A 23,641-nucleotide genomic window follows, 5' to 3' on the forward strand; every position below is an offset into this window, starting at 1 on the left:
TTAAAATCAAATGGAATATAGTCACATTGCCTTTAGAGAAAAAAAACAACTCCCTATTTCACCAGTGTCCAAGTCAGGGACTCTTAACATTTTTTTGAGCGTATTCTAAATCCCTTAAACAGTTTGGTGAAATCTACAGACTCCTCAAAATAATTTTTAATAATCATAATATCATAGTACTTACTGTGTCAGGCTTTATAAATAAAGTGCTATAAATAAAGCGAGGTGCTTTATAAACATTTGGTCTTACAACAACCCTAAGAAGCAGAAGCTATTCGTATCTTTATTTTACAATTGAGGAAACTGAGGAAAATAGAGGCTAAATTACTTGATCAAACATACTATAGCTAATAAATGTCTGAAGTAGAATTTGAACTCTCGTCTTTCCAATTCTACAGCCTGCACTTTAACCACATAGAATTACAATGAAAAACAATCATATTGAATAAAGAAGTATTTTCCCCACATCCAGTTCACAAACCCTCTGGAATCTATCCATAGAACTCCTGCCCTAAGGAGTAGTAGCAAGGACTGTTACCTCCACCTCCACAGTGATGATTCCAAGCAGAGAAAAATCATAACAACTACTCAGTTGCCCTTTCTTTCAATGGCACAGAACTGATAGGGTAGCCAGGATATTTCAAGAAACAGTGAAGAAATTTTTCATTCATGTCAGCAGCAGGATTTATTTGCACTTAATAACTTTTCAAATCCACAAACAAATCACAGAAGAGACCAAAATTCAATAACATCTTGGTTCTTATTCAACTTTTTATTTCATGAAATTGCTTTAAGTTTACAAAAAAACAGCAAATATTTGTATCAATCCATTAAGTTGAAAAATAATCTGAAAACTTTGTTTGAAATACAGCATGAAGGTAAATAATGTGACCACTTCATGGGATTCATTATTCACACTAATTGGGTCCTAGCTGTATAAACAAGCTTTCCCTTCTAATAGGCTCTGTGAGCTTTATATAGAGAAAAAAAAAAGAAAAGATTTAATTTGAGTGATTTCCTTCTTGTGCTCTTAATTATACTTATTATACTACTGTCCTCTAGTGTTCATAGTTGAAAGTTTAAAAATGTATTTACAGATTTTTTAAAAATAAGCAAGACAATTAGCTAAAATACATGGCAAAATTTTCTTGATAAAGCATTTTATATAAATCACAATATACACACTATTGTATCCTTAAGAATCAAAACCAGACAACAAAATTAGAATCAGTTTTTAAGCCCTGAATATTATTTCTAATGTAGAAGAGCTAGAAAGGAATTTGAAAGTTTGTCTACTCTGACAGTCTCAAATTTAAATTGCATATTTGCTTCAAGTTTATTTCAATAATGGATTTTAAGTCTTTCCATCTTTTCTAAGCAAGGATTTGTTGATCAAATTTTCTTTGAATACAGAGCTAAATGATGTGAATTTAAGATCACCCATCTTGGATTGGAAATCTCTAGTATAGGCCAACTGCTTTAGCCTACAAATGAGACCCAGACAAATGAAGTCACATCTCCAACGTCACACAATTAACTGTTGACAGACAGTTTTCCACAAGTTTAAATTGAGAGACCCCATTGTCTAGCTGAAAGAGAAATGGAGTTGGAGTCAGATCTCTGTTTGAATTCCAACTCTACCACTGATTGGATATATTACTTTGGACAATTCAGTTAACTTTTCTAGGCCTACTATGTTCTCACTTATAAATTTAGGGGTTTGGATTAATTTTATAAAGTCACTTTCAGATTTAAATCTATTATTTTATGACAACTAGTGAAGTTTACATTAAAAATTCATAAACATCAAAGTGAATGAGTGTTATTTCAGATCATATACAAATATGGAAAACCTTTTATTTCCCCAATGAAACAATACATTTAAATAAGTTAGAAGTAATTTATGTAGCCCATTGGCTACCAAAAGTTAAAATGGCCCCAAAAGCTCTTTGGGCAAGGAATGAAGCTGAGCTAACCTACAAACTAACCACTTAAGAATATATCACAAAGTACAATTAGGTATATTTGTAATTAAAACATAATACAAATTTTAATCAATCAATAACTTGCCTAATAGGAATAATTATAAAACTATGATGATATACTTATCAGGGTCAACATACTTATTCAATTCCTAAATAAAAACAAATGTAAGTGGTATAATGTTCAAATTTTTACATGATGTTTAAAAACTAATACAAAAAAATATAATTATATTCAAAGAATTTTCATGACAAAGTTGATCTTATCAGAAATCAGAAATATCATTTAATTAGGATCCCAAAGTCACAACAGTTTTTCTACTATAATTTAGGTTTTTTTCAATTTACTAATTGTTCTATGATATTTTAGTAGTTCTTTTGTATATTCATTAATTTAGTCAAATTTTGGGAGTCAATTAGTGGTCCAGTATCTGTCCCTTTCCTTTTAATGGTACTTGCAAGGGTTAGTCTCTAAAATATAATCTTCTGAAAGCTAACAGAAAAGTAATAATTTGTATTTTCTAGTTGCTTAACTAAGAATCAAAGGCACTTCCCTTTCTTCTTAAATATCAACATAAATTCCATTGATCAAATAATCTAGTCTAGAATACTTTTTTCTCTGAAGAGATTCTGAAAGTTTTTTGCCCAATAGTATGAGACCTATTACTAAAAACAACAGTCCACAGAACAATATGCCTATGAGTGTCCACTTTTCAAACTGAAGAGGGAATCTATTTCTTGGAACATTATCAAGCCGGGGGTTGTTTAATTCAAGCCTCCTATTTTCATGGGAATTAATTTTATTTTCAGCAAAGGAATTAATATTTGATGATGGAAAGGTTGAAGAGTACATAACATTATCATTGTTAGAAATTGAGTAATTGATGATTTCTTTAAATTGTTTTGTTTCTAGGGTGACTTTCATGCTTGTAGTTATACTGGGCATTGTGGTTGAAGCCATTTTTCTTATTATGGGAAGCTGGTTTGTAGCTGTTGTAATAACTGTAGAAAATGTGGGAGTGGAGGGCTGTGGAATAGTAGCAGTAGTAATAGAAACAGGTTTAGGAGTAGTGAATACTGTCGGATCAGGCTCAGTGGTTACTTTTAAAGGAACAACTAAATAATTGGAAATTGTAGAAAGCACCGGAGGAGAGACAGTAGATTGCAAAGCAGCAGGTACTGGAGTAGTGGGGACAATGGATTGAGATGATGTAGTTTCCTTAGGCAGAAATGCAATTACATTTTCAGACAATACATTAGCTACTTTTTGTTTAGAGGAAAGCTCTGAGTTTTGAAGATGGTCTTTATTTTTGTATACAGAAAGTTGTGAATTCAGTTCATCACTCTTATTTACTGCTTTCGACAAGTTATCTTGCAATTCGAGCTTCTGAGAAACTGTATCTTTTGACGAAATATTAGTATAGTTCAATTGATCTGTTAGCTGTACAGGGTCCATGACTACTTGTGAAGATTTTTCAGTCAAGTAATAACTGTTTGGGGTTGTATCTGGATGTGGTAAATCAGCTTTGTGCAAAGGAGAAAAATCTGAAAGTATACAGAAAATAAAAGAATATTTTGAATTGTTTTGCTAAAGAGATATCACAAGTTATCATATATCAATCTATGAAATAGAAGTATTCACAGAAGGGAAATGAAAATGAGATTTCATGGAAATGAGGAATAGTGTGGTCGTGCCTTCCAGTATAGAGCTAACCTGAGTAGTCAAGATCCTAGAAGAAAGAGTGGGGGAAATTTTTCATTAATGTCAGCAGGAAGAATTATTGACACAGTGCATAATTAAAATCCACTAACAAATGACAGAAATCTTTAAAGTTTATTGGTGTGTGGAAAAGTGAAGAACTTACAGAGTAAGCACATATTGATCAGAGACTGTTAACAAAAGTAGCTCAGGCCTATAGGCCCCAGTCACGTGATTTTAGATGAGACCTGGACTGCATTCCATTGTCCAAAGAAGGAATTAAGTGGCCGAAGCTGGATATCACCTTTTTCACTGCATTCCACTGACCAAATAGGGAGATAAAGGTTTATGTAACCAATCACAATCTATAGAGGGTGGGATTTGGGGGGTTCTTTGTCTGAAATGTATAAAAGTTGTAAGCATCTTCAAGTGAATGACTCTCCTCCTGTGGGTATCCTTGCTGTCCTTTCGGGCCCACAGGCCGGGACGGTCTGCTTCTTGAGATTCTAATAAATTCTTTCTGTACATCATTTGGAGTGACTCCTGAGTAGTCAGTTTGGGTAGGTGCAATTGCCCCAAACACTGGCACTTTAGTTCTGACTCAACTTCTTGAGGGATTTTTTCCATCAAAATGAAGTTTACAAAAAGCCATTGAATATTTGTTTGGTAGTTATGGATGGGCTATAAAGTGAAGAGGAGTAATCAATCCTAAATAAGATATGAATAGTGAAATAGCATGATTCCCTTTCGTTGAATCAAGGATAGGATTTCCCCAATTTTTTATAGCTGATTTGCAAAGAGCTTATACATACAAATAACTGGTTGCACATTGCCTTCACCAAGTCAATCAATCAACAAACATTTGTTATATGATTACTATAGGCCAGGCACTGTACTAAGTACTAGAAATGCAAAAAGAAAGCAAAACAGTTCCTGTTAAATCAAAGAATTAGAAAGGACCTCAAAAGTTATATAGTACAACCCTGACTTCATTTATTTTCTTTTACTGTGTAAAAAAAAAAGCAAAAAAGGGCAATTTTCTACCAATTTTTGGGGGGAGAAAAGAAGAAATGCAGAGATTAATCTGGAGATGGTAAAATTGCAGGCTACAAAAATGTCCTATTTAAGACAGTAATTGAGATAGCTAGATGTCATAGTGAATAAAGTACTGGCCCTAGAATCAAGAGAATTCAAATGTGGCCTGAGACACTTAACACTCATTGTATGACCCTGGACAAGTCACTTAACCCCAAATGACTTTTTCCTACCCTCTCCCCCCAAAAGAAAGACATTATCTAATAAATATTCACCATAAATAGAAGTTTCTGGGTTTTTTTTTTTAATTTGATATTAGATAACTCAAAGTATGCCTATGTAGTACTGTGATTGATTTTATTTAAATTAAACATCAAATGTATCTAAATGTGTGTGAAGGATATGAAATAATTCTAATTATTCTATTATTCAAAATACAGAATTCCAAAAATGTTTTCATTAAGGAGTTTCCAATCAAGGAAGAGGCATATGTGTATATGTACATATTCTTGGAAAGTGAAAATGAAATATCATTCAAAAACCTTATGTGAGAAAATTCTCTTCCATGATTTCTAATTTATTTGAGTTAAACTAATAGGATTTTTTGTTGTCCATTTTTCTGGACTTTGTGGGAATCCTTTTTTCCTTATTATTTCTCTATTTGTTTTCTTTTTTTATTAAAGCTTTTTATTGACAAAGCATAAGCTTGGGTAATTTTTCAACATTGACTCTTGAAAAAGGTCCTGCTCCAAATTTTTCCCTCCTTCCCCCCCACTCTTTCCCCCAGATGGCAGTCCAATATATGCCAAATATGTTAAAATATATGTTAAATCCAATATATGTATATATATTTATAGTTATCTTGCTGCACAAGAAAAATCAGATCAAGAAGAAAAAAAAAAACCCTGAGAAAGAAAACAAAGTGCAAGCAAATAACAACAGAAAGAGTGACAATGCTATGTTGTGAACCATACTCAGTTCCCACAGTCTCCTCTCTGGATGTAAATGGCTCTCTTCATCACAAGATTAGTGGAACTTATAGGAATTAATTTATTGTTGAAGAGAGTCATGTCCATCAGAATTGATCATCGTATAGTCTTGTGGCTGTGTATAATGACCTCCTGGTTGTTTGTAGAAATCTTTACATAATTTAATATCTTGAATACATATTTTAAAGAAACACAAAAAAGAGTAACCTGACAAAAATCCCTGCAACATATTTGACTAGTAAGAAGATAAGGGAGTCAGCTATACCAAAATCCTATAAGTGGAACAGAAAAAACAATTAACTACATCCCCATTCTATAGTCGGGAGAAGAAAAAGGAAAGGATGAATAGAGGCAAAAATAGAGAAGGAAAGAGAGAGAAAAATATGGGGAGAAAGGTAAAAATTATGTAGAGAAAGAGAAATATAATAATATCTGGGATTTATATAATGCTGTTAAGATTTATAAGGCTTATAAAATACTTTAAAATGTTATCAAATTTTGTAGTCAAAACAATTCTGAGAAGAAGATGTTATTTTTATATCCATTTTATACTTGGGAAAACTGAGAAAGAGAGCAATTGACTTGTCCAGGTTTACACAGTTATTAAGTAACTGGATTTGGATTTGAATTCAGGTCTTTCTGACTGCAAATCCCATAGACTGTGCCTCTTAGTCTCCTGATGATAATTTCTTAGATTTATACTGTGCTGCAAAGTTCAAGTATGCTACCACTTTTCCTGAACCAAAGCAGACTGATTCATTGCCTCCCATCTCTCTACCTGTTTGGAAAAGATCATGAGCTATATTTCTCATTCTATCCATAACACTAGCTCAACAAATGCAAAGCCAATATGCCAGAAGTTGTCATGTAAATTCGGCCACAGATCCTGAAGAGAGAATTAGCCCCTTAATCTTTATTTCCATTAACACTTTTCTTTAAGTCTTTCAATAAATCGAATTCTAACCTAGCTCTAATTCCCCAAAGAATAAAGCTAACTCTAACATTATCCCCAATTCCTACCCCTAACCTTAACCTAAATACCTCTTAAAATAATGTCCCTAATTCTAATTCTAAATTTATGACTCTACTCCCTTCCAAATTTAACTTTAAGCTCTTAACACTGAGGTCCCTATCTTCACTATCTTCTGCTACCTCCTCATTTATACTCCAGTTTGAAGAATTCCTATTCCTATTCTTTTGCCACTCCATAAAAAGAAAAGAATTCCTTTCCTTTCCTAATACTAAAAGGATTCCCTGTCTGGCTGGAAATAAGGAGAAGATAGATTTCCTGCTCTGGTTTTCTCATGCTACTGTAAAGCATAAGAAATCACTCCTCTCAATTAATGATGAAAGGATTTCCTGTTCCCCACCATATTTAACAAGGGCTTTACCCTTCTTCTACCCCTTCTACCACTCTCCTCTATGAACAGAAAGATTTAATAATATATTTTAAAACTTACACAACAAATAAATTCTATAAAATAAAAGATCCTAGAGATAAAGTTTCTTGAGTAATGCAAATTGAACCTTCAATGGAGGGATGGAAGAAATACTAAATGATTCAGTAAATTGTTTCACAAATGTATAGAATAAATAAAAAGAGGACTCTAATTCAATAAAAGAAATTTACTACAAAAACAATAAAGGGAATTGTAAAGTGACTAAAAGAGAAAGAGAACTAAAAACCTCAATGTAAGTGAAAAATAACAGAATAAAGGAAATCAAGCAAAAAGTAATAGTTATCAAAAATTGAACAAGCTTAGATGAAATAATACTGAAAAATCAATTATGGATATGGAGGATAGAGTAATCGATTTGGAAATAGAGGAAATACAAATATCAGATTAGTTGGACTCTCAAAATATAATAACAAAGAAAAAGTAACTAGACATTATATTAATTAAATAATGGGCAGTTGGGTGGCACAGTAAATAGCATAGTGAACCTAGAGTCAAGAAGATCTGAGTTCAAATGTAGTCTTAGACATTTACTAGCTGTAGTAACCTTGGGCAAGTCACTTAACCTGTCTGCTTCATTTTCCTCTTTTATAAAATAGGAACAATAATAGCACCTACTTCTCAGGGTTATTGTAAGGATCAAATGAGATAATGTATGTAAAGTGCATTACACATTTTTAAAAGCTATACATTCCCTAACAGATAATTGGTCAATTATCTGTTTTCAAAGGAAGACATATTGTAAAGTTAATCAATTGCAAAAACCTTAGTAACTCTGACCAACACAATGATCCATCATAATTCCAAAGGACTCATGATATTATCCATTTCCAGATAGAGAACTAATGAATTCAGTAAACATTGAACCACATTTTTTCTTTTTCTTTTTTCTTCTCCTTGAACATGACTAATAGAAAAATGTTTCACATGATTTTATATGCACAATTAATATTGTACTTCTTGCCTTCTCATTGGGTGAAAGAAGGAGAAGAGGACAGGAGAGAATCTGGAAATGAAAATTTTAAAAGTAATTGAAAATAGGGAGCTATAGAAATACTGACTATTATTATTAATTAGAGAAAGTTTCCCAGATAGAGAAGATCAAACAAGACTGCAATTAGAATATGTGTCCCCTGCCAAGGAATAATCTTAACTAAGATATATAATTGCTAAATTTCAGAATTACAAAGAAATGGGGGAAAAAATGGGGAATTACTTGAGAAAAGAAAAAAATTGTATTTTAAAAATCAGGATAATAATGGACTTTCCCAAACTCACAAAAACCCATGACTCTTCAAACAAAAATATATAAATCAGATTAGAAAATAAAACTTAATTCCTAAAACACATAGCCTGCAAGCATCATGTTTGAAAATAAAAGAATATATTTTATAGAAAAACAGGACTTAGAAGAATTTACCAACAAAAATCTACAGCTTAGAGAGATTTTTCAAATTTGTAAATGAAGAGTTCCAAATAAGTTCCTAATAAAATAATAAAATGCTCTGAGATTTTAAAATATATAGTTAATATTTTATATGTGTACCATTACATATATATGTTATATATAATAAGTGAAATATTTTTTCTAATTGTAATAGAAATAAACAAATTCAAATTTGGGTTCCAATTAAGTATTTTGATTGATACAAAATATAAAGCATACTGAAATATATTTAAAAAGAATTTAACCCAAATGAGAAAGAGAAAGTAGAAAATCCCAAAGCCAAAACTCTTATGTATGATTAAAAATGAGGTTAAGTTTCATGGAATTAGAATAATTTTCTTTAAAGATTAAATAAATTAATATATTTTATTGACTAGTTATAATATTCAAAACAGACATAAGAGATTAAAATAGATTTCAGTATACCCAGAAAACATCAAGAACAATAAGATAATATAAGAAGACAAATGAGAATTATTGCTTATAGCAATACATGTGAATATTCTGAGCTATGCCATTAAAAGAAAATGGAAAAAATAAACAATAAATATGTACCAATTTTCATTTCATAAGAATCAAGCAATATGATAGTTAAATTCATATAGTTGGGGATTGAAATACCACATTATCAAAATATGGAAATAAAATAAAAAATAAATAGTAAATAAATAACAGGCATGAACAGCTTATTTATTTTGTTTAAAGTTATATTACCTTTCAGTATCCTATAAGTCATAATTCCCTTTGATGATTTCAATGGACAAGCTTCTTTACTGGGGCAATAAAACAAGTAGCAATTTGGTTGTTTAGTTGTCTTTCGGCCATCAAAGATGATCAAGTTACACTCTTTGTTCCCTACAATGAAATATTTCAAATTAAATATTTTACTTAAGTCAGTAAACACATGCAATTTCTTATATGTTACTATGGCAGACTGAGCAGGAAGAAGCACATATATTTTATATTCTCAAATTATTGTTTTTTTTCCACAACCAAAATAGTTAAATCATTTCCTTTTTTTTTTAAAATAAATGCTATTTTATTTATTTAATTATTTTAATAATCATTTATTATTGATTATCAATTTAGAACTAAGTCCCAGTAAAACTAAATAAATTTGCAGCTACTTAGATTTGAATAATTAATTTCAACTCACAAAATCGCCCATAAAAGCATCAGTGATTTCTTCTAAGTCTAGATCAGCTTTGCTTATCTATTCACTCTCAACCACTTAGTCCTTTTATATGGCTGTAATTCATGTGTACTCTGTTTTTATGGCATATTTTCCCTCTGGATTAATTCTTAATGGTATTCCTATATTTGTTTATGTTTCTCACACTGATCCATCTTAATTGATTTATGATATACCATTAGGCTAATATATTTTATTCACCTGCAGTAGCAAAAAACTAGAAACAGTGTTTTGTGGCATGTGCCTGAACAAACAGTCTCGTATATGGCAGTAAGATGAGAAGATTGGCAAGAACTGATACAAATTGAAATATGTAGAATCAAAAAAATATATACATAATGACTACAAAAATGTAAAAATGAATTTGTCTATAAATGGAAACCAGACTGAATGATTAAGAACCAAACCAGTGATGATTCTGAAGAACAGACAATAAAAACCCATTTCATTTCTCAGGGCAGAAATCTGGAATCTCATAGATATTGGCACTTCCTAAAGTTTGCATTGCATTTAAACCTTCAGTCCTGTTCATGGCATCCTATAAATGTTTTACAGAAGATCCACAAAAAGTATTAGAAACCTTCTTTAAAAGTACCTTACTGCAACCTTCACACTGTACATTTGATAGCTTCCATAATCACTAAATAATTGGTCAAACTCTTTTTCCAATCATATATACCTTGAATGGAATTATATAATTATATTATATCACTTCTTCCTTGCAAGATATGTGGCAATATTGTATTTAATAAAAATAATTTAATAGAATAATAATAAGCATACTTAACACCCACCATATGTCCTTCCATGTCTACACATTTCAGAGTTATAATACCCCATGATTTGCAACCATATAGAATCACCAGAATACTAAAGTAAGATAGATGTGCTTTTTTTTCCCCAGAAACTAACTTTAATGTAATTTACAATTATTTCTCTACCTCCATGTCCTTTGCAACAGCTTTTGAGGGATATACAGCAATTAACTCCATGATAATACTTTTACTTAGGTTTATCATGAGAACTGAAAAGCAAAATGGCCAATTTTCTCATAAAATAATGCTTCTTGTTGCCTTTGAGTGATTACTGAATGAATGAAAAAAGCATTTATTAATCATTCACCATGTGTTAATCACAATATTTAGTGTTGGGGAATAGGAAAACCAGAAAATCCTTACTCTTAAGGAATTCATATTATAATTTGGACATGATTTCTAATTAAATTTAGTTAAAACACTACTCTACTTCACCTCCATGTTCACCATAGCAAGACTTATTCAAGAAGGCATCCTCATATGGTAATCAATGAGAATTCTATCTGATCATCCATGGGCTAAAGTTTTTATAGTTCAGGGGACAAAGAAGTCAAAACAGTAATTAAAACTCTTCGGTATCAACCAAAAACCAAAGGCAACTTTCTTTTCCTTTTAAGGAGAAACCAGTTCAGTTAAAATAAAAGCAGTGCTGGTCTTATCTCACTGAAGCTTATAATTTCAAGTCATTCTTAACTCATTTCTCTTCCTCAGTTTCCTATTCAATAAAGCATACTGTGCTGGTTGGGGACTTAAATATATTACTCACTCTGCCCCCATCCACAAAAACTGGAGGAACAGGTGAAATCAACCAAAACCAGCTTCTTCTGGTTGTGGGGCTGAGTTGTAATGTCTCCCAACAAGCATGGAGCAACAGATGGAGAGAACAAGACTTTGTGCAGCGGCTCTTGCCCTGACCATGTCAGTTCTCTATTACAAAGGTTCCCATTGCCACTATGATAAAAAACAAACTCTTCTGGCTGGCCTTCTACAATCTGATTTTTTATCTTTACACTACTTTCCTTCTTATATCCTTCTTACATTGGCCAAACCAATCTACCAAAATTGTACACCAAACTCAATTTTCTATCTCTATTCTCCATGCCTTTGTATAAGCAATCCGCCCATGTCTTTAATGCTCTTTCACCTCTTCTCTATCATTTATAATCCCTAGATTCTTTCAAGGCTCAGTTCAGAGGCCACCTCCTCTTTGCAAGCCTTCTCTTATGTTATGTAGACTATTTGTGCTCGACTTCTGGTCCAGCCTTCCAAGTTCATATTGGTCTGATCAATCACAGCTGTATACATTATACGTTACTCCAATGTAGTGACGTCATTTCGGTTTTCTTTGAGAATGAAGGTCAACAACTAACTGTAATCTTAATGCAGATTTACCTTTCTCTTCAAACTACCTTGTATCTATTTGTAAAAAAAAAAAAAAAAAAAAAAAAAAAAAAAGTTGTATTCCCACCAGTAAAATATAAACTCATTGAGAGTAGGGATTGTTGCATTTTTTTTTAGCTTTTTACCTAGCATAATGCCATATAATAGACATTTAACAAATATATATTGAATGGAATAAATGTTTACAGAATGAATATTTGGGGTGGTACTATAGGCAGTCAGGTTTCCACTTAGGTAGTCACTGCTAATTACTCCACCCTCCCTCTTAGTCACTCCACAAACAAGATATTAAATACATTTAATACCTGCCCATAAGGTTTATCATCTCATCTCACATTACCACATAATTCTACATCTCTTCATTCCTCAGTCAAACAAAACCAAACTAATATTCTAGTTTCCTACTTTTCAACAGACTGAGAGTTATTCAAATCTGTTCTGTCTTTAGTAATTAAGTAACTTGGGATTTCTCTAGATCCCAAAGTGTCAGGATTACTAGTCTACAATGAATACATTATACAGTTTGGGACAGAATAATGTTTTTTTTTTTTAATTGTGTGTGTGTGTGTGTGTGTGTGTGTGTGTGTGTGTGTGTCCTTCCAGGTCTCTCTGAAGTTGCATAATCTTTGACTTTACTTTGTTTTTATATAGCTATAGTAAAAGTGTTATTGATTTTGTTTTGCATTTCAACAAATACCTCTTTAAAGCACAGTTCATTTTTATTTAAGGTTCAAAGATATTTTTTCTAGTAGAGGATACTGTTCACAATTTTGTCATTTGTATTACCAGGCTTTTTTCTTTATAACAAAATGGAGTATTCGAAAAACTGTTTATTAAAATGATTAGTTAAGGTAGTAAAGGAATTTCATTTTCAACCTTGTTGCTATTGCTGAATTAATTTTTCAATCATGTCTGTCTTTTTGTGACTCCATTTGGGTTTTCTTGACAAAAATATTGGAATGGTTTGCCTTTTCCTTCTCTTGTTCATTCTACAGAAGAAGAAACTAAGGCAAAAAGAATTAAGTGACTTGTGCAGGGTTACATAGCTACTATAAGTATCTGAGGCCAGATTTGATCCCAGGAAAATGAGTCTTCCTGACTGTAGGGCCAGTTCTAGTTCCAACTAGCTGCCTAACCTTTGGTGTACCATCTGTTATTTGTTTATTCCCCCATAATTACTTGTGTCAAATATATGGTAGAAACAAAACCAAAGGAAAAAAAAGAAACAAGAAAAACTTTTTTACCTGTTATATTTTTGGTCAAACAGCCAAAATTAATGCAATCTTCTCGAGTTTCTGTATGTATGGGCTCAATGCCTCTGATTCCATTAGCAAGAGATGACTGGATGTCAATCATGACGTCTTCTAGGCTCTCGGTAGGGCAACTTAGACTTATCGATTGTACTGGCATCAAAGCACAAATCATTACAAAAGCATAAGTCAGGCCCAATTTTACTCTGAAGGACATTTATAATTTTAAATAAGGTTCAGCTTTTAGAATTCAAAAATGATGAGTTCTCTGTTTTTCTTATTGCCTCAGAAGCAATGTTCAGACAATGGAATTCTCTCAAACTCTGTAGCTCTGGAACAAATGTCAAAAACAATTAATCAGAAAGGGCTTTCTTTTGCAAATGTAGCTAAGAAGAATTCCATTTAATTCAGACTTGAGAAAATTTCCTATTTATTGGTGGTCCTGACAGAAAGTAGCAAGTTTATCTGTTTTGATTATTAGATGGTAAGGAAGGGATTTGAAACAAACTAGTCATAAAAATCTAGCAGCTGTTTGGCACCAATACATAATGCTATGTTTGGTTTGGGTCTATGATTTTATCGCTGCAGTGCAGAGGGGTCAAACTGTCAGCTTACACTGTAGGTCTCTATAAAACTCCCAAGTACTTCCCTTAACCAGATTAAAATGTAATTCGAAAATTTCAACAGATTAAATTTAAAAATACAATTCAATAAAGATAATGTTAACTTGTAATGCCACAAATTAATTCAGTCTTAGTATGTGACTGAAAGAAATCCATTTTTATTTGAGTTTGACATTATTGATGCGGAAAACCCTTCTCTTTCTGGTTTCGTGTCTATTTGGAACAGGTTGTACAAATACATAAAATGGGTCCAGAGAAAGAAGAAGAGGCTGGATTGCCTTCAGGAAATTGGAGTTTAATATACTCTTTAATCCAGCAGTGCCACTTACAGGGACTGTATTCCAAAGAGATCATAAAAGTGGGAAAGGACCACACGTGCAGTTCTTTTTGTGGTAGCAAAGAATTGGAAATTGAGAGGACGTCCATCAGTTGGAAAAGGTCGGAATAAGTTAGGGTATATGAATGTAATGGAATACCATTGTTTATAAGAAATGAACCGCAGGCTGATTTCAGAAAAGCCCAGTTAGACTTACATGAACTGATACTGAGTTAAGTGAGCAAAACCAGGAAAACACTGTACATAGTAACAGCAAGATTGTATGATGATCAACTATAATAGACTAAAGCTTCTCAGCAATACGGTGATCTAAAACAATTACAATAGCCTTGGGATAGAAAATGGCATCCAGAGAGAGAACTATGGAGACTGAATGCAGAATGAAGCATATTATTTTCATATCTTTTTTCTTTAATTTGCTTTTTTTCTCATAGTTTTTCCCTTTTTTTCTGACTTTTCTTTTACAGCATGACTAATAGTGAAATATGTTTAAAATGATTGTGAATGGATAAATGATGTCATATCCATATCGAGGAAAGAGGGATGGAAGAGAGGGAGACAAAATTGGAACTCATATCTTACAAAAGTGAATGCTGAAAATCATCTTTACATGTAATTGGAAAAAAATACTATTAAGTAAAAAAAGAAAGAAATTAAGGCTCATATCAACATTCTACCAATTTTTCTATAAAGCTATGAAATACTGAATGCAATACTGTCCTAAGGATTGAAAATTAATATCACTTAGAGAGCAATGGAAGGACTAATAGTGGCTATGACACAGGCTGCAACATCTAACATATATTGAGGGGAGTTTTGTTAAACCTGATGATATTTAGGGTCATAGAGGAGCCAAGCTCTCCCACATGAGCTCCAGTAAAAGAGCACTAAAAAGTATTGATGATCATGAAAACTAAAGAGAAAAATAAGTAAGCTTCTGTATCCAATCCAGGACTTCACCAGAAGGTGACATGGGGTTGGCTGAGAGAGACAGAAGAGAGCTTCAGGTACTCTGAGTGAAAACATGCTGATACTGAGGCTACTCCAGGAGAGAAGGAAGTCAGTGTGAGCTCTAGTATTTGGGGCCTGAAATCCACAGCATCTCAGCCCTAGCAAGATGGAGAATCAGGGTGAGACATAGCCAGCTTCTACAGGTCATTGCCCAGGGAGTCAGGGTGGCAGAAATGCATTAGGAGAAAATGTCAGCTCAATTACTGGGCATTCTGTCAGGACCTTACAGAAAGCTTGAGATAAACATCCAAATAGAAATAGAAGGATCTAAATGGAGATGAAAACAAGTTGCATATGCAAGAAGAAGGATACAGAGAAAGGCTTAGGCCAAATATCTGCATTGAGCTGACAGAAAAAAAAGTAAAAGATTCCAAGAGCGGGCCAGACCTGGTCCCAGCCACCTCATCCAGAACCTTAGTAAGACAGCAACAATGACAGCCAGATTATTGAGGGGACAGGACCAGACAGGGCCTGTTCATACCATGCAAGAGTATGGCGCAGGGGAGGGAAGAGTCGCAGGAAAACAGACTTCAACTTCAAAAGGAGGATTAAAATGAGAAAAAGTGTAAGAACTAATCATAATGGTTTTGACTAGGGGAAGAAAGGAGGGTCAGAGAAGTAGGAGCCACCACTTCAATTAAAGATTACTAGTGTTGATCACATTCCTCTTTCTTTTGATATTTCTTTGTAAGAAATGGAGTGGGAGACAAAGAAAGAACAAAGTAAAAAAAAATATTATGGCAGGAAATACACAATTAACAGTCATAACTGTGAACTTGAATAGGATGAATATATCCATAAAACTGAGGGAAGCAGAATGAATTAGAAAACAGACTCCACCAAGATGTTATTAGTAAGACACACACTTGAGGCAAAGATTCACACAGAGTTAAAATGAGGGACTAGGATAGAATTTATTATGCCTTAGGCAAAATTTAAAAAGCAGATGTGATAATCAGGATCTAAGACAAGGGAGCAATAAAAACTGCCATGGTTTAAAAAAATAAAAAAAGACAAGCAGGAAAACTACATTATGATAAAGACATCATGGATTACAAAATAATATAAGCACATGCATATATCCACACTGAATGGCAGAGAATTCAAGTACTTAAAGGAAAAAAGTAATCAAATTAATGCTTAAACATAAAAAATAATCAAAATATAATCAAATCTAAAAAATAGAAAGCAAGACTAAAATACTTTGGAATCACAATATGTCTCCTTTAAATCTAGGCAAATTTAACAAAAAGATAAACATGAAAGAAATTAAGGAACTGAATAGAATTTCAGAAAAGTTAGATTTGATAAATAATTCTCTGGGTGCTTGCTGAATAGGAAACAAAATATTATGTGTATATGTGTGTGTGCATGCGTGCATATATACATGCAGATATTTTTACATGCCACATTAAAATAAAAATTATGTTCAGATATAAAAACCTCAGATGAAGAAAAACAAAAATATTGAATACATATTGAATACTTAGCAAAATACAATAAAAAAGTTCAATGAATAAAAAGCACATGAAAAGGTTCAAACTTACATGATAGGTCAAAAAATAAATCATAGCAACAATTGGTAATTTCATCAAAAAAATTATATTTAAATTCTATTCTATTCTATTCTATATTATTATATTCTATTCTATTATATATTATATTATTATGTTATATATATTATTATATGTTATATAATATATTATTAAATTATATTATATTTAAATTATATTTATATATTAAAATTTATATTTAAATTATATTTTTAAAAATTATATTTAAAGTATATGACTTTAAAAACTAGAAAAGCAACAAATGAAGAAGCTCAATTAAATACAAAACTATAATTTCCAATCCAAAAAGAAATATAATTGAGAAAATAAAAATGGTGAAAAATTAAAAGCTAAATTTTTTGAAGAAACTACTTAGCTTTATAAACTGCTTGCTAATTTGTTTTGAAAAAGAAAAGCAAGTTACCATGCTTAAAAATAAAAAAAATCACAACAGATGAAAAGAAAACAATAGAAATCATTAGAAACTATTTTGTAATCATATAATAAGATTAAAATAAGTCAACTTCAGGAAAAGAAATTGGACAAGCCATAATCAAATTTCCAAAGAGGGGGAAAACAGAATTAGATGGATTAAAAAAAAAAACTTCTATCAAATAACCAAGAGCAATTAATTCCAATATTAAATAAATTGTTTACCAAAATAAGGAAAGGAAATAAATGAGTATGAATGAGTTTGAATTTATGTCATTAGAAGAAAAAAGTCCAAATCAATGAAATCTCATATTTGAGTATTTTAACATTTTAATTATAAGAACTCCTAGAAGGAAAACTTCTTTCACCCTTGTATATAGACAATTTGTGTATGATTTCTATATTTGTATTGCCTTGGGGCAATGAGAGGTTAAGTATTAGGGAAGGAGAGGTGGCTCAGTGAATGGAGCACCAGCCCTGGAGTCAGAAAAGTAAGTTCAAATAAAGGCCTCAGATACTTAACACTAACTAGCTGTGTGATCCTGGACAAGTAACCCCAACTGCCAAAAATAAAAAGAGTGAGTTAAGTATCTTAATATATATTTGGGGAGCTTCAACTCACATTTTTTCTGCCAGGGCTGGCTTTCTGTTTATTCTGCTATACTGCCTCTCGTAGTACATATTGTTACAACTTATTTATACTTAAACAAAAATACTGCAGAAAGGCACTGGAAAAATATGTTATTTACTCTATTGGAAACCCTTTTTTTGGTTTCTCCTTCCACTAGCTGGAAGGGAAGGAAGAAGAATTGAATATTGGTCTTCATTCAAACATTTAACACAACGCAAGCACATAATAAATGCTAGATAGATGATGATGATGATGATGATGATGATGGCACTCTGGAGATGAGGAAAAAAGAATTTAATTTTGACATTTTTTTCTCATATAAATTTCTCATGCTAGCCTAAGCATTGCTGCCTTTTTTGTTGTTGTTGTTCAGTAGAACTTTTAATAATAAACTATAAAAACTTAGGTACAAATTTCAGATACAAAGACATACAAACAAAAAGTTCTCTACAATATACACAATTTACATTAAGCTGGAGCTCCAGCCCAAAAAGGGAGACAGAGCATCCCTGGACTCATGCGCCAATCATGGTCACTAAGAGATTTTAAACACCGACAATGGAAGGGAAAGAGAATTCCAAGATGCCTGGTCTAGAGACACCTCTCAGAGCCAATCTTTCTGGCTTCTTGGAGGGATACAGAAAGGATAATTATATTTCAAGTGTGTTCACATTTGTGTCAGTTAAAGTACCTGAAGGAATAACTCTAGAGAAAAGAAAATGAGAACACATATGTTGTTTTCAAGAGGTTCAGGTGGAAGTCCAGAGAGAAAAGTCTATACCTCTCCACTAAGAGCTCCTAGAACATGATCTCCCAACATAGGACTTGTTGGGATCTGTAGGGGTCTGAATCTTTTATTTTGTCTCCACTTCTCTTTTGCCAGTGGATTAACAAATTTAAGTCTGAAGTAGAAACTGACCTGAACAAAGCTCCCAAAGATGGGACTCACAGTATAAACCCCATGGTATATAAAAATCTTTTTAATAAGCATTTCACAGACAATAAGTTATTAGCTTCTATATAAATGGAGTAGGTTAAAAACTAGATAAGAAAAAAAAAACAAAGGTTATTAAAATTTTCCTGTTAACCTCAGACCCTCATTTAGTCTTTTTTTTTTTTTAATGACAATGCACTAATATATCTCCTTTTAAAGTTCACTGAGGAAAAAGGCAGATACCATAATTACAACATTGTGAGCTTTAAGAAAAATCCTTGGAGGAAGAAAGTGAAAATTAAACTGGAATGGGATATAGAGATACTGGATTTAAACATTGGCTAAGTCTAGGTTTCATTCTGAATTCCTTGTCCTCTCTTACATTCTACCTCCCATATACAATCTTTGGTCAAATCTAATTGAATTTATGTGGGTCTGAGTTAACAGTAAAAATTTAATAACCTGTTTTTTATACTGTGGATCCAGTCTACAATTTGGAAAATTGGGGTTCTTTGCAATTCATTCATGTGCATTCATTAAAGAAATACTATTAGGTAGGAAAGGGATCAATCTTTGGATGTAGAGCTTGAAGTATCCTTTTCCCCAAATGACAAGTGATCAGAAGTTTGATGGAAACTGAGAATATTCCCTAGGTGAACAATATTTAATGGAGCAAATGGATATAATTCTAGTCTGTTATCCCCCTCTCTCTGAAGAGTTTGGTCCCCAATCTCCTGTTTTCCATCCTGGCAAGAATGGAAGTCTTCTATGAAAAAGTAGTGGGAGGAGAGGCAGAGATGTCTACTATATCTCTCTTTTAGCCCCACTATAAGTCTTACTCTTATATTTGTGGGATCCATTTTCTTTGCCATATATATTCCCTTTCTGTCCTCTGACACAACAACCATCAGACTGGGGCAGACCCTCATTTCGCACACTTGGACTACTTTTTAAAATTTATTTTATTATTACAGTAACTTTTTATTGACAGAATCCATGCCAGGGTAATTTTTTTTTTTTTACAACATTATCCCTTGCACTCACTTCTGTTCCGATTTTTCCCTCCCACCCTCCATTCCCTCCCCTAGATGGCAAGCAGTCCTATATATGTTGAATATGTCCTAGTATATCCTAGATACAATGTATGTGTGCAGATCCAAACAGTTTTCTTGTTGCACAGGGAGAAGTGGATTCAGAAGGTAAAAATAACCCGGGAAGAAAAACAAAAATGCAAACAATTTACATTCATTTCCCAGTGTTTTTTCTTTGGGTGTAGCTGCTTCTGTCCATCATTGATCAATTGAAACTGAATTAGGTCTCTTTGTCAAAGAAATCCACTTCCTTCAGATTACATCTTCATACAGTATTGTTGTTGACGTATATAATGATCTCTTGGTTCTGCTCATTTCACTTAGCATCAGTTCATGTAATTCTCTCCAAGCCTCTCTGTATTCATCCTGCTGGTCATTTCTTACAGAACAATAATATTCCATAACATTCATATACCACAATTTACCCAACCATTCTCCAGTTGATGGGCATCCACTCAGTTTCCAGCTTCTAGCCACTACAAACAGGGCTGCCACAAACATTTTGGCACGTACTGGTTCCTTTCCCTTCTTTAGTATCTCTGTGGGGTATAAGCCCAGTAGAAACACTGCTGGATCAAAGGGTACTCACAGTTTGATAACTTTTTGGGCATAATTCCAGATTGCTCTCCAGAATGGTTGGATTCGTTCACAGCTCCACCAACAATGTATCAGTATCCCAGTTTTCCCGCATCCCCTCCAACAATCATTATTTTTTCCTGTCATCTTAGCCAATCTGACAGGTGTGTGGTGGTATCTCAGAGTTGTCTTAATTTGCATTTCTCTGATTAATAATGATTTGGAACACTCTTTCATATGAGTGGTAATAATTTCAATTTCATCATCTGAAAATTGTCTGTTCATATCCTTTGACCATTTATCAATTGGAGAATGGCTTGGTTTCTTATAAATTAGAGTCAGTTCTCTATATATTTTTTCTTTTTAAAAAATATTTTAATTTTTCAAAATACATGCAAAGATAGTTTTCAACATCTACCTTTGCAAAACCTCATATTCTGGATTTTTCCCCCTTCTCCGAGATAGCAATCTAATATAGGTTAAATGTATCACACTTGGACTATTGCAATAGTCTGGTGGTTGATCTCCCTGCTTCAATTTTTCTCTCCTGCACTGTCAAACAAATCTTCCTAAAACATAGGTCTGACCATGTCACCCTTTCCCCATTCAATAAATTCTAGTGGTTCCCTATCCTCTTCAGGATCAAAAATAAAATTTGCATTCCAAGCCCTTTACAACCTGACCATTTTGCTTTCCTGACACACACACACACACACACACACACACACACACACGTCAATCCAATGACTCTGGCCTTCTTACTGTACCTCAAACAAAATACCCCATCTCTAGACATCATCCAACTTTCACTGGCTGTCCCCTGCATCTGGAATTTTTTTCCTCCTCATTACCTTGAAATCCTACCTAAAATTCCGCCTTCTACAAGAATCCCCCTTAATTCTCACATCCTCCTTCCACTGATTATTTCTAATTGGTCCTGTAAATGTCTTATTTGAATATAGTTATTTGCTTGTTGCTTCCTCCATTAGACAGTGAGCTCTTTGAAAGCAGGAGCTGTCTTTTACCATTCTTTGTACACCCAGTGCTCAGCCCTGGGCCTGGCACCTTGCAGGGGCTTAATAAGTGCCCATTGACCGGGCTGCTACCAGCATGACCTTATGAAGGTCACAGCCATTCTAGACCTCAGTTCCTAATCTGGATTTTGGATCAGAGGTCTCTTTCAGTTCATAATTTTCAATCCTCTGGTTTCTATTCTTCTGTTATTCTTGCTATTGCTTGCAGGAGTAGTTTGCAGAACCTCAGTGTCTCGTAGGAAGGGACCTCAGAGACTTTCTAGTACAAATCACATTAGAGCAGGAGCCCTCCCTATGAATCCCCAATAAGTTATCACCCAAATTCTGCTAGCACACTTCCAACGATGAGGAACTTACTATCTTCCAGGTCTCTTTTGGACAGATTTAATTAAATCTAATTAAAATTTAATTTAAAAAAAAGTTCTTCAATATATGGAGCAGAAATTAACCTTTTAACAGCTTCTACTCTTAGTTCCTAATTGTGCCTTCTTGGGGGGTAAACCAAACAAATATCCTGCACCATCATCCCCCTCCTCCCCTCCCCTCACATACTCAATGTAGCAAATCCTCCTTGGCCCCGGTGAAAACTCTTAAGAATATAAATAATTAGTGGAGTATGGGGGTAGGTCTGGAAATGACAGGTGCCTGATCTGTTAAGAGGTAAAAGGGAAAGAGAGGGGGTTGCTTCGTTTTCAGAACCCAGTGGGTATCATTGGGGATGGGAGGGCACCGTGGTTTTATAAAGCCAGGAATGGAGGCGCAGTTACCTTTGCCCAAGGATTCCGGGGAAAGCCTGATGCTACCCGCAGCCTGAAGCAGGAAGAACTTAGTTGCAGGAATACCCAGGATCACTGAGAAGGGTGGCTAAGTCCCAAAGACCGTTCCCCGCGGAAGACTGCCTGCAGAGGCAGAGGGGGTGGGGGTGGAAAAGAGGGATCTGTATCCTACGCAATTGCTCGGGAAGGATTCTGCGGTTAGTAAGTTCCTGCTTCCGTCACAAGAGCCCAAAGTTTGCAGGGGGGGGAAGGGCGAAAGCTGCAAGATTAGCCCTGCAACCCGGAGCTGCTTCGCTGCGAGCGAAATCTTGCCAAAGCCGAGCCTGGGACTTGGGGTTGCATCCTGGAACCCGGCTCTTGGAGAACCTTGGGACACTTGCCTCACTTCAGTCCCTCGGGGGTCAGGAGACTGAGGGAGATGCTGGGCTAGAGTCAAGGCTGAGGCTTACGTTCCGCGGCTGGAGGCTGCGGGCCGCTAATCACCGCCCGCAAATCCGGGGGGAAAAGGAAAGGTGGGATTCTGAAAATGAGCCGACCGCCGGATTTCCCTTTTGTTCTGCCTCGGGCTTCCGCGAACGCAAGTGTGGCCGCTCCTCTGTCCCTTCCACCCCACAGATCCTGCTGAGGGTTTGGGTACCAGCGATTCCCAGCCAATCTGGAATCAATGAAAAGAGATTTTTTTCTTTAAATTTTTTTATTGTGATTCTACAATTCTACCCTTCTGATGCCTTTTCCCAATCATGGAATCATAGGATTTAGAGATGAAAGAGATTTTAGAAATTTAACCCAATCATTTCGTTTAAAATTTTTTACTTTTATTGACTTAAATTTGTTTTTCCATCATTTCTGAATTTTTCTCTGTCTCTGGGTGTCTCTCTGCCTTTGTCTCTTTCTGTCTGTGTCTCTGCCATTGTGTTTCTGTCCCTGTCTGCCTCTCCCTTCTTCCCTCCTTTCCTCCTTGTCTCTGTCTCATTTTGTCTGTTTCTCTCTGTCTTAATGTCGTTGTTTCTGTCCCTCTTTGTCTCTGTTTCTGTGTCTCTGTCTCTGTCTTTGTGTGTGTGTGTGTATCTCTCTGTCTCTGTTTCTATCTCTGTCTTTCCTTTTCTGTCTCTGTCTGTTTCTCTGTATCTGTTTCTATCTCTCTGTCTCTATGTCTGTCTGTCTCTTCCCATCTCCCTCCTCTTCTTCCCCTTTCCTCCCTCTTTATCTCTCCCTCTCTCTCCCTCTCCCTGTTCCTCCCCTCCTTTTTCTCCCCCCACCCCCACCCAAATCTACTCGGCCAACCTATCCTTGGTAACAAGACTAAAAGAGGGAAGAGAAGCACTTTAGCAAAACAGTAGACATATCAAACCACTGACAGTATCTATATATATAGT

At 34.1% G+C, this 23,641-nt stretch overlaps 1 protein-coding gene across 1 annotated transcript; it reads right to left on the reverse strand.

Annotated features, from left to right (window-relative positions):
- Nucleotides 1-745: 745 nt before the first annotated feature.
- On the reverse strand, nt 746-22,860 carry MANSC1 (MANSC domain containing 1). The gene is made up of 4 exons (XM_012550758.3): nt 22,257-22,860; nt 13,262-13,598; nt 9,324-9,464; nt 746-3,527 (listed from the first exon to the last, which is right to left on the reverse strand). Exons 2-4 carry the CDS (start codon nt 13,482-13,484, stop codon nt 2,545-2,547), a joined length of 1,347 nt encoding a protein of 448 aa, XP_012406212.1. The 5' UTR covers nt 13,485-13,598; nt 22,257-22,860; the 3' UTR covers nt 746-2,544.
- Nucleotides 22,861-23,641: the final 781 nt, after the last annotated feature.

Source organism: Sarcophilus harrisii, chromosome 5 (assembly GCF_902635505.1).
Source record: "Sarcophilus harrisii chromosome 5, mSarHar1.11, whole genome shotgun sequence".
NCBI classification, from domain to species: domain Eukaryota; kingdom Metazoa; phylum Chordata; class Mammalia; order Dasyuromorphia; family Dasyuridae; genus Sarcophilus; species Sarcophilus harrisii.

Coding starts and splice junctions, on each gene's coding strand:
- MANSC1 (XM_012550758.3), bottom strand. CDS start 13,484: ATGTCCTTCAGAGTAAAATTGGGCCTGACTTATGCTTTTGTAATGATT. Junction 9,465..13,261: donor TTTGACCAAAAATATAACAG/GTAAAAAAGTTT, acceptor ATTTCATTGTAG/GGAACAAAGAGTGTAACTTG. Junction 3,528..9,323: donor GACTTATAGGATACTGAAAG/GTAATATAACTT, acceptor GTATACTTTCAG/ATTTTTCTCCTTTGCACAAA.